Below are 12,846 nucleotides of genomic sequence, written 5' to 3'. Positions count from 1 at the left end.
ATGTGGAAGCATCGACAAAGCATTTGAGTTGTTTGATAAGTGCGAAGTGTGTGAACATAGGAAGGGGTAAGTAGACTGTTTGACGGAATGCTGCAAAGAGATACTGTGAATACAATGATAAGGAAGTCTACACAAAACAAATTTAATGAAATGGCTTTAGAAACTATCTTACAAATGCAATTGGTGTGTACAATTCTAGATTCTTGTCGTTTTCTACATGTATGCAAAATGTGAAATCATAGACACGATGCATTAACCATCTTTCAAACTGCACGAAAGAGATAGAATCTCTTGAATTCAATGATTGCGGGATGTGCACAAAACAGTCATTGAAAAGTTTTAAAAAGTCTTGAGTAGCTATAAAGCTGAACTCTACAATCTTTTCCCACAAAAATGAAGCTTCATATCAACATATGGTTACCCATCGAAACATTATGATTTGCAGATTTTTGTCAGATATTGAAGTTGCAAGTTTACATATCGTGATGCACATGAACTGTTTGGCAGAATGCTCCAAAGAGACGTCTTTTCACAGAATGCAATGATTGCATTGAGTTTCACTAAATTGGTTTGTTGAGAAAGTTTTCGAAGCTTTCAAGTAAATGCATTTCGCAGGTGTAAAGCCAAATTCAACAACAGCCAGCATTCGCCTTGGAGCGATCAATATGTTTTCGGCATGAGTTTTAATTATTATTGTGGGAGATAATTATAATGTATGAAGGGCATAAGTATTGCAAAATATATAATGAGCACACAGTATCACTTTTATTGTGAGTTGCTGGTGACATCGATCAAACTTGCTTTGTAACTATTGAGTGCCTCAAATAGATGTCATCTATTCGCAAGATATGCATAAAATTGGTTGTTGAAAAATCTTCCAAGCAAATGCAATTGCTGGTTAGAACCAAACTGCATAGTTCATTTTTATGTGGCCTATGGGAGAGTAAAGGCATTACATATGAATTGTTTGCCAGAATGCTTTGGAGGATTGTCATCTCAAGGAATAAAATCAAAATGATTGCAAGATTCGTAGAAAAGGATTTGCTGAAAATGTTTTAGAAACTTGGAAGTAAATGCGATGAGTAGGCATAAAGCGGTATTCCACAACATTTGCCTGCCAAGAAAAGAATAACAAAGCCAATAAAAGAGCTTGAAAACAGTTATGGACAACCATCAACGCATAATGAAGAGGGAATTTTTGTCAGATATTAAAGTTGGAAATGCTCTTGTAGACATGCATATATAATGTGGATGCGTAGACAGGGCACCTAAACCATTTTACATGCCGCCTCAAAGAAATGTGTAGAGCCAAATTCTTTTCATCCTCTAGCTGCACAAAAACCATGCAAATCAATACAAAACTTACATGAGTTGTGTGATCGAATCCCTCAAAGAAATGTCATCTCATGAACAGAATGCATTGGTTGACATACATACAAAATGCTGAATCATAGATGAAGCACTGTGAATTGTTGTGCATCGTACTCCAAAGACAGAGAGGCATCCCATGCAATGTAACCATCATAGAGAGCTAACAAAATGTTTATGCTGAATTGCGAGCAAATGCAAGTGGCACAGGTAAAGCTTGATTCAACAACGTTTACCAAAGTACTTAGAACTTTCAAAGCATCTACAAATTGCTATACATGCCAAGGATGTCCACTGATTGGATGCATTAATTTCCACCATTGTCCTCCTAGCTGCGGCAAAGTGGAAAGTTATGAAGATGTCCGACTCTCAAAACCTTTAAATCAATGGAGCACTTGAAAAGTGGAAGCACAAACACAGTGAATGAATCGTTCTGAAGAATGTTTTGAAAATAAATGTTATCCATGGATTGCAATTACCGCAGGATATGTACCATATGGATTTGTTGACAAAGGCTCTAGAAACTTTCAAACAAATGCAATTGGTAGGTGTAGAGCTCAAAATCAACGAACTTTAGCAATCCTCTCCCCGTGTGTGTGAATATAAGATCTTTGGAACAGGTTACTTGCACTTATCAAAGCATGTGGATAATGGGGCTGCATGAGTATTGATAGCTATGCTTACAATATGTGGGATCATAGACAAGGCCTACAATTGAACTATTTGACAAAATGTTTTTGAGTGATGCAGTCACATAAGATGCAATGATTGCAGGATATGGACAAATTCGTTTTATGGAAAAGAAAACAAATTTTTTCAAGCAAAAGTATTCGACAGGTGTGAAGCTGATTTCCACAACCTTTGTATAACATCTTCCTTGCCTTCATCAATGCAAGAGCCTCGGTGTGGTAATTGCTCTTGGTGACATGAATGCAAAGTTTAGTAAAGTGTGGAAGAGAAACGACATCCCATAGAATGCCATGATTGTTGGTTATGTTCAGCATGTGTATGAGGAAGAGACTGATAAGAGCTTGCACCACACATTTCAAGTTTTGAATGCATTCATGAGTAAAGCCAAAGATATGGTAATGCTTGCTAAAAAGATGTGGACAAAGCTGTTAGCAAGATCAATTGGGCACTTTAGTGTAGGTAATGATGATGAGATGGGAACCAAACAAGAGATGCAAGATTGGCTTCTCAGTATCGGCATTGAGTCTCCAGTCACAAAAGAGACTTCTAGTGCTCTTTACCATCAACAACTATCCCATTAGGTGCCTCTCTTAGAGCCGTGTTAGCTGGCATACAACAATAGCTTGCAAAGTTGGCAGATTTTGTAAAAGATACCATTGGAAAGAGCCAAAGGCATGATCGCCCCAGTTGATGTATATTGTATGTTCAATTCTGCTCGAGGGACAAAGCTCATTTCACCTGAAGATTTCTTGTGAGTTTGTGCCATTTGGGAGGAGCAAAGTCAAAATCACAGTTGTGGTTTTCTATGTTTGTTGCAATTATTGTGATTTTTGGTCAAAGTGCTAGTAATGGTTAGAATTTTGACTCTTTTTGCATAAAAGTTAGGGAGTTTCCAACTTTATTGTTAATTGTTCCAAATTGTACAAATAACTACCTTGCTCAAACAAAGATGGTTACAAACCCGAAATGGGTAGCTATGCAATGAAGAGTCTATAAATATGGGACTCATAGCATTATAATAGGGACTCTTATAGAGGGGAAACATTGGAGAAATTTTTAGAGACATTTCAAAGAACTTTTTATGTTCATATCATGTAGAAAGTGATTTTGGACTTGTATATTTTCAAAGGGATAATGAAGAATGCATCTTAGTTTGTGTGTTCTAAATGTATCCATGTGTTATCATTACCAATTTCTCGTATGTCAAGTTGGTAGTCTTTTTTATGCATGCATGATTTGTGCAATTGATGTGATGATACATAAGCAACCTTTGGTATCTCAGTTTGAATGTGTTGGAGTAGCCTATCTCTTCATATGTAGAGATCTATCATTCTTCGTTCATCATCATCTCATGGCTAAACATATTATGTTATACTCCCTTTGTAATTTGTTACCAGTTGGGAAATCTCGGTTGATGTTCATATGTCTATTATGTTGAAATGTAGCTAGGTCGAATCCCTAGCTTGATTAATTTTAATGTGGCCCTTGGCCATAAAATTAATTGTATTGATATAATTGATTAATGCTTAGGGCTGAGCCCCAATTTGGATAGCTTGTAATTGGGCTGGGCCCAAATAGATATCAATGTAACTTGTGAACCTTAAGGGCAGGTCCTATTTGAGTGATGATGCATATGTAACTTGTGAATAATAATTATATTATTATTATTTTTGGCGGCAAACTCATCTAGGCCGACCTTGGGGTTCTAAAGATTGATGCCATGTATATATGCAAGGCAAGTTGATGCCTTATGATGCCATTATTATCATTAGCGAATTTGTCTCTACTAATCAGCAATCTGAATCAACGAACTTCTTCAGCGACTTCAATTAATCATCATTGGGGAATCTCCTTGAAGTTAGCAAACTGCTGTTTGATGTCCTGCGATCTGCCTTGTCTCATATGCGAATACTCCAGAACTGGGCAAAGGTGTTACCTTGAAGATTGTTTATGTGCTGGGCATTCATATTGATCTAATTCTGCTCCTAAATGATCGCCTATAGTCCAGATCAGATAAATTGAATCTATGCTACTCTAAGTGAGCAAACTTGTAATTGTATTCTGCTGATTATAAATACTTTGATCTGGATTATTGTTCCTGGGTTTTTCCTCCAAGAGGGAGGTTTTTCTAGGGTATCTTGGTGTTCTTGTGTATGTGTATTTGTTTATTTCTGAGTCATGTTATTCTGATCACTAAAATCAACATATTATTGGGGTTTCTATCTCTTACATCTCTTTAGTTTTATGTTTCCTCCTTTATGTACTTTCAGGTTAAAAGTACACAAAAATCCTAAAAACCCCATCATACGAGGGAGCTGCCCCTCTCAAATGCAGAGGAAGATTGTGGTTTCACCGCAATCTCTCCAACTGTTGGAACGTTTGTCACTGCTCTTTAAGTGAGCAAGGTCAGTTTTAGAAAAACAACCACATTGACAAATCTGTTTACCAATAGAACCACAAGTAAATGGAGTGCCACTCTCGCTAAGTGCATCATGTGTAAGATTCTCATCATCATCAATATTGACTCTAACAAGCTTTACAATAGATGTATTCAAGTTTGTACGCTTAGGGGCTATGTCCTAATGCTTCTTTGCCCCTTCGTTTCAGTCATCTCGCTTATGTGATGGAAGACACAAGTCGGAATGGACATAGTTTACAAATTAAAATATTATATAAATACAAATGTACAAATATATGTATTTTTTGTAGTTATACAATATACAAATACTTTTTATATTTGCATTGGATTAAGTTATTCAGTATTTGTATTTTCATTTCTATATATTGTATATTTGATTTTGCACGCACGTGCGCACACACAAACACACACACACAATGCTCATATATATATATATGTATGTTACACACTAATTTGCCAGTTTTAGTATATTATATGGGAATGGATACACATTAAAGGTTTGGGCATGCTAGTACAATAATCTTGGGTATGGTATGAGTACGGCTTTGTGTGTGTGTACATATAGGTATGGCTGTACATATAATATTTGTATTTGCAATTTTGTATAGTGTATATTGTTTTAAATATATAATGTATGCATATATGTATATGTATATATGTAGATATAAATATATATGTATGTATGTAGATATACATATATATGTCTGTAAATATATATACATATATATGTATATCTACATTAATAACTATATATATGTATATGTACATATATATGTGTGTGTAGATATACATATACACACATATATGTGTAATGTATATCTACATATATACATACATATATGTGTATTTATATATGTAGGTATACATACATATATATATGTATGTAAATATACACATATACATACACATATACATACAAATATATATGTATACATAAATATGTATGTATGTATATATGTATATATACATACATACATAAATACATATATCGACATAGATATGTATATCAAAAACAAATATACACTATACAGAATTGAAGATACAAATACTATATGTACAACCATACTTGTATGTACACACACAAAGAGCCACACCCATACTCATACCTACTATTATTGTATTGTCGTTCTCAAACCCTAAACCTGTATCCATTCCGATATGGTATACCCAAACTGGCAATATATGTATGCATGTATATGTATATATATTTATTTATTTAGAAATACATACATACATACATATATATATATATATATATATACATATATACATATATATAAACATAATATATATATACACATATGTATGTATATATGTAGATATACATATATATATGTGGATATACATATATGATGAATACTAAGAGGGGGGGGGGGTGAATTAGTATGCCAAAAATCTTTGCACTAAAACACTTACACAGTCTAAAGATAAACCGGTAAAGCAGTCTGACAGTCAAACCGGTTACCACACATACAAACTAAAATGCGAATAAAACATTCACCCACAAAAGCAATACAACCATAACACAAGATATTTGACGTGGAAACCCAATTGGGAAAAACCACGGTGAGATGGAACTCACAAGTCACTATCTGCAGAATAGAAACCAGACCGGTTAAGGTCTTACAATGTTCTTCACCAGAACAGATCCTGTTAGGAATCTCAATCTCTGTTAGGAGATAAGTCCAATTAAAGACTACCTTGTTAGAGGATTTTAGATTCACATGTGTGAACCACCTTGTTAGAGGATTTTACAAAGGCTTTGAGGCCTACCCGGTTAGGGGCTACTGACTTGTTAAAGATGTGAGTAATCAACAAGTGTTTGATCTATCTAATAGCACAAGCTGCTTGGTTAGATCTAGTATTGCTCACAGCTAATGCATTCTAGCATTACTTTAGTCTTCTCTATCTCTATCTCAGTTACAACTCGATCTTCTCAGATAAGATCACTCTTCCCAGATAAGATCGCTCTTCCAACAACTCAACATCCACCTTAAACCCTAGCTCAACATTAACCCTTTTCGCAACAACCTAAAACCCTAGACATGATGTCCCTTTTAAAGGAATCTGATTTTATGTCGGTCCAATAGGATTTCTTTACAATTTCCTAGGTTCAATGAACCTAGACATACTTAGTAACACGACACAGGAATCACCGTTAATGTGTCGGCACCGTCAAACAATCGTGGATTGGTAACTCATCACAAAATGCCGGTTGGTAACTCATCACAGAGTATTACCGGTTCATACAAAATACCGGTTGCCGGTTTGACAAAAATGAAGACTGGTAAGAATGTGTTGTGCCGCTTTGCACCCTCGTACCGCTTGTGATCTGCGAATCGCTTGGGGTTGACATGCCGCTTCAGATCGGGAAACACATTCTGCAAAATCACTACTACTCTAAAGACTAGAATACAACATACCGGTTGAGCATGAGCTCATACATATAAAGGGGATCTCAATACAAGTGTGTCCATCAATGACAATCACAACATAATCAAGAGGCGAAGCAATAAGGGTTGAAGCATACCCTTCCAGCATGTCAAACATGACCTCATAGCCCATAGGCTCCACTTCCTCCATTCTAGGCTCAACAGCCTCCATTAGACATTTATCCACCTGAATAGTGAAACAGATGTCATCTTCATACTTCTTCATTATGTCACCTGAGATTCGTACCTTCTGACTCATCTTTCTTCTGAACTCATCAAAGTATTTGTTCAGTACCTCAGGGTAGCCGGTTCCAATGGCTTGCACACTTTCCTTTATCTGCTTGGTTACCGATTGGTCAGGGGACCACTGGACATCTCCTACACTCGGAAAGTAGCCTTGAAAATAGAAAAACAACCCTACCAGTAGTTGTCCAAACTTAAATCTCAGTGAATTGTCCTTTTTGATTGCCTTAAGATTTAACAGGAGTTGCCTCTACATATCGGTGCATAAGTCAAATGATTTATCCTCTATAATCATCCGGTAAGCGGCATTTACTGCTGCAGCAGATACAAAATTAATCCTGCTGGCTGAGAATGTTCTGTAGCCTATCACCATGCAGGCGTATTTTACCAGTTCATCCTTGATAGGATTAATTGTCATACCTCGTGAATCACTTGTCGAACCAGTGAGCTTGGTCATTCCGTTTTTCTTACCGTTCTCAGGGCTGGCACTTCCCCTGTGTTGCAGAAACCGGTGACTGCATGAATTGCCTCAGGCGTGATATCATGTGTTCTCTCCAGGTACATCTTGTCACCATGGACTCTGCTCAAGATGATCCTGATGTGATCCTCTGTGAAGTCTTCCAGAAAATATACTGCATTATGAAGTTTCTTCTTCTCTAAGATACTGAACTCCGGTTTGATACTTTTGTCCTTTCTGCAAAATAGACCTAATTGAGTATGAATGGCTAAGGACCCTAGGTCTTCTATCTTGCAATCAATATAGTCTGAAATTCCTTCTTCGACTATGACTCCAACTGGAACTTGTGACAAAGCATTATACTTGGACTTCCTCTGAATGAAACTTTTTGACTCAATGGATGTGCTTGAACTGGTATGAGATGCGGAAGCCATTGAAGAGTATTTCAAGAACACGAAAAATACCTTTCAAATGCGAATTTAGGGCTTCCTGATTCTGCTTTACTTCGCTCTCCGTCGGATGCCAAATCACCGCTTTGAGTTCTCCACTACCGCTTGCAAACTAGATTTGAATCTCTTTCAAAGTTATCCAATTTCTTGAGATCTAATGCTCAAATTGCCTTTTCTTCGCTCTGCACTTGAAAACTTTTCTTCGCTCGAAAACAAATAGTGAGAAATGATTTGAAAGATGCATTTATACATGTCTCTCACCTACCATCATTAATGCTCCTCTATTAGGGCGTAAACCCTAATTTGCCTTTTTACCGTTTCCGGTCTTCTGCCAAGCGACAGGTGTAGCATACCGGTTAAGGTCTTTTATCGGTGTTAACTGGGGGTTCGAAAGCATTTTGCCATTTGCTCCCCCTAAGCCTTTGAGGCTTAGTTTGCCGGTTCCGATATTTCCACACTAGGTGCAGAAACCGGTTCCTCTTTCGACATTGTTGGTTTCTTCTTCCATGTTTTCTTCATGTCTCCTCGAACTCTTTCAACATCTATTTCTCCTTCCTGAGTGACCGGTATATCATCAGATATACTTTTTCTGCTTCTGCAGAATCTTGCAATGTGACCCGGTTTGCTGCAGTGATAGCAAACAAGTCCAGGTGGTCTCCAAGGTCCATTGTACATGTTTCCATTCTTCCTTCTGCATGTTGCAGCAGTGTGACCATGACCATGACAGATCATACAACTTTCTCTCCATCCGGTTGTCGCTTGATGACCACCGCTTCTTGACTGATGATTGAAGTCATTAAACCGGTTGTGGTTCTGGTTCATAAAAGATTCAGGACCAGTTCTTTGGGTCCTCTGAGGATATCTTCCAGTGTTATCCACTACAGACTTGCATTCAAATGCTCTATGCCCAAACTTGTTGCATGCATAACAATGACCATTGAACTTATTGAATCTAGGTACATTGTTGATAAAATAAGGAAAATTATTGTAGGCTTTGCTCCTACATACATTGGCAGCGTGTCCTTCTTTAAGACAGTTAAAGCAAACAGGTTTGAATTTTTGCTTACCTTTTCCTTTGAGTGCCGGTTGCTTCTTTGATGCTTCAGCATTTGTTCCTGAGGATTCTCCTTCCTTATGTCCAGAAAAACCAAGACCATTGGTATTCTTTGCCGGTCTAGATGACTCAAGCTTTTACTCTAGCTTGACTGTACTTTTGCCAAACTTAGCAAGTATTTCCTTTGACTCAAAGAGTTCTTTGGAAATAGCAGTGTTTGTCTCCATAAGACTTGCATTTTCAGAGATGGCAATGTTCAGTTCTCCTTGCATGTCTTCTTTTCCCATTCTACTCTCATGAAGGCGAGCAATTAGTGCACTAATCTCATGTTTCAACTTGGAGATCTCATGATCTCTGTCTTTTACCAGATCTTCACCTTTTCTTCGGTTCTCAAGCTCTTGACTGAACCGAATAGTCAGTCCTTCCAACTCCTTTCTCAGATTGGAGTTTGAATCATTCAGCTTATTCACTTCAGCAATCATAGCTTCCATGTTAGCTTCATCTTCAGAACTACTTTCAGATAGTTCCATCAGCTTTTTTGCATGTTCTCTTCTTTTTGCTTGAGATGCCTTGTATTTGACCATAAGATCATCATAGGCTTGCTCAGACTTAGTGAGCCGTTGAGTAAGTTCCCTCAAGGTGTATTCCCCCATATCTCTTTTCAAGTGGTTAAACTTATAGAAAGGTTGGCTCTGATACCAATTGATGAATACTAAGAGGGGGGGGTGAATTAGTATGCCAAAAATCTTTGCACTAAAACACTTACACAGTCTAAAGATAAACCAGTAAAGCAGTCTGACAGTCAAACCGGTTACCACACATACAAACCAAAATGCGAATAAAACATTCACCCACAAAAGCAATACAACCATAACACAAGATATTTGACGTGGAAACCCAACTGGGAAAAACCACGGTGAGATGGAACTCACAAGTCACTATCTGCAGAATAGAAACCAGACCGGTTAAGGTCTTACAATGTTCTTCACCAGAACAGATCCTGTTAGGAATCTCAATCTCTGTTAGGAGATAAGTCCGATTAAAGACTACCTTGTTAGAGGATTTTCGATTCACATGTGTGAACCACCTTGTTAGAGGATTTTACAAAGGCTTTGAGGCCTACCCGGTTAGGGGCTATTGACTTGTTAAAGATGTGAGTAATCAACAAGTGTTTGATCTATCTAATTGCACAAGCTGCTTGGTTAGATCCAGTATTGCTCACAGCTAATGCATTCCAGCATTACTTCAGTCTTCTCTATCTATCTCTCAGTTACAACTCGATCTTCTCAGATAAGATCGCTCTTCAACAACTCAACATCCACCTTAAACCCTAGCTCAACATTAACCTTTTTCGCAACAACCTAAAACCCTAGACATGATGTCCCTTTTAAAGGAATTTGATTTCATGTCGGTCCAATAGGATTTCTTTACAATTTCCTAGGTTCAATGAACCTAGACATACTTAGTAACACGACACAGGAATCACCGTTAATGTGTCAGCACCGTCAAACAATCGGTGGATTGGTAACTCATCACAAAATGCCGGTTGGTAACTCATCACAGAGTATTACTGGTTCATACAAAATACCGGTTGCCGGTTTGACAAAAATGAAGACTGGTAAGAATGTGTTGTGCCGCTTTGCATCTTCGTACCGCTTGTGATCTGCGAACCACTTGGGGTCGACATGCTGCTTTAGACCGGGAAACACATTCTGCAAAATCACTACTAGTCTAAAGACTAAAATACAACATACTGGTTGGAACAAATACCGGTTGAGCATGAGCTCATACATATAAAGGGGATCTCAATACAAGTGTGTGTCCATCAATGACAATCACAACATAAACATAAAAAATGCCAACAATATACATATATACCTACATATGTGTATATATATATTATGTTTATATATTTGTATATATGTATATCTACATCTACATCTACATATACATATATATGTATATGGAGATGTAGATATACATATATACATATATATAAACATAATATGTATACACATGTATGTATATATGCAGATATACATACATATATATGTATATCTACATATCTACATACATATGTGCATATGTATGTATATATCTATATATGCATATATATGTATGTATATATGTAGATATGTGTGTGTATATATATATATATATACACACATGTATATCTACATATATCTATGTATATATGTAGATACTGATAGATAAACATATATATGTAGATCTATACATATAATGCATGCATATATAATATATATACACGTACATGTTATATCTACATATATATATACACAATTGAAAATACAGATACTATATGTACAGCCATACCTTTATGTACATGCAAAGACATACAGAGCCATACCCATACCCATACCCATACCTAGGATTACTGTATTGGCGTGCCCAAACCCTGAACCTGTATTGATTCCCATATGGTAACCAAAACTTGCAACTGTGCGTAATATATTTAACCTACCTTAGGCATTTTGCTAAGGTGGGTGTGGAGTGAATTATTCTGTTAGACTAGTTGAACCACTCGGCCACATGTTTATTGCTGCATCAATATAGATGAATTCCAAATAAACTGAGATGGTACATCAGTGTAGATTGCGAACATATGAAGTCCTATACCTTGTGTAATAAAATGAGGTAAGAGATATGATATTAAATCAAGAAAGTAGAGAGCAAGGTAGAACTGTTATAATTGCATTCTTGCACAACGAATGCATCACATTGTTGACATTATTAAGTTGTAAATTGCTCTGCCTAGAGAAATGACTAATGACAGGTTATGTTGATTAGTTAGACACATTCTCAATTGTGATGGTCTCCTTAGATTCTGGTTAGATCCATTGGACAAATTATGATATCAAATCATGAGAAGTAAAGGGTGCAGTGAAATTTCTTTGATTTTATTTTGGCACAATGAAGATGAAATCGTGAATTATTAAGATATTTGATTACTCTGCCTATAGACATGGCCATCCCACTGTTGAATATGTTGACTAGTCACCATTTTGAATCTGGTGTATTACTCATTAACTACTGAATACTACACTAATTGATCACTTCTAACAAATAATCTTGAGGACATCTTGCCGTGAAGATTTTTCAGCTTTTAAGATCAATTTAGGTTGCTGTCATTCTTTATCAAACAGCAAGTCATTTTTAGTACGATGGTATTTGTCTTGATAGTTTTATCCGTTTGATTTGTGGTGATCAAGAGAATAGGGTCAATGTTGATGAAATGCTTACTATGGTAGGAAAACTGTGTTCTTGTTCTTAAAATTGAACAAAGTGTTCAGAATCGAGTGTGTGTATTTATTCAACTGTTCTTCTGGAACTTCGTTTATGACATACATATTTGATTTATTTGGTACAGGTGTTTCGTAAACTGGATGGTTTGTCGGAGGAGATAGAAGAATTACAACCCTCAGTGGAGCAGTGGAGAAGATTCATATATTGTACTTGTCTATCTGGAACTATGTTGGGTACAGTTGATCACATGCAACCCAGTGGTATGCTTCATTTCTTTCTTTCTTGATGCAGTTGCAATCCTTTGTAATGTGTGCTTCGGGTCGCTTGCAGTTTCTTAAATGTTTTGGCGGGGTCATAATAATTCTAATCTATAATATGGGCTGTTTCTAGTTGCAAGACCCAAGTTAAATCTTTAGAGGTCAATATTAGCATAATGAAAATTTGTCTTCTTAACTGATGGACTTATGGTT

General features: G+C 36.6%; 1 protein-coding gene across 4 annotated transcripts in view; it reads left to right on the top strand.

Moving 5' to 3' along the window:
• LOC131049948 (uncharacterized) overlaps positions 1-12,846 on the top strand; it is a 68,517-nt gene that overhangs the window by 41,446 nt on the left and 14,225 nt on the right. For all 4 annotated transcript variants that reach the window (XM_057984055.2, XM_057984054.2, XM_057984056.2 and 1 more), the window contains one exon: positions 12,501-12,636. In XM_057984055.2, the coding sequence (XP_057840038.2) occupies positions 12,501-12,636 (136 nt within the window). The remainder of the gene's footprint in view (positions 1-12,500; positions 12,637-12,846) is intronic.

The sequence above is a fragment of the Cryptomeria japonica genome, chromosome 8, assembly GCF_030272615.1.
Source record: "Cryptomeria japonica chromosome 8, Sugi_1.0, whole genome shotgun sequence".
Classification (NCBI taxonomy): Eukaryota; Viridiplantae; Streptophyta; class Pinopsida; order Cupressales; family Cupressaceae; genus Cryptomeria; species Cryptomeria japonica.
Note: the sequence above shows the minus strand (reverse complement) of the source record. Positions and strands in the feature narration are given on the sequence as shown.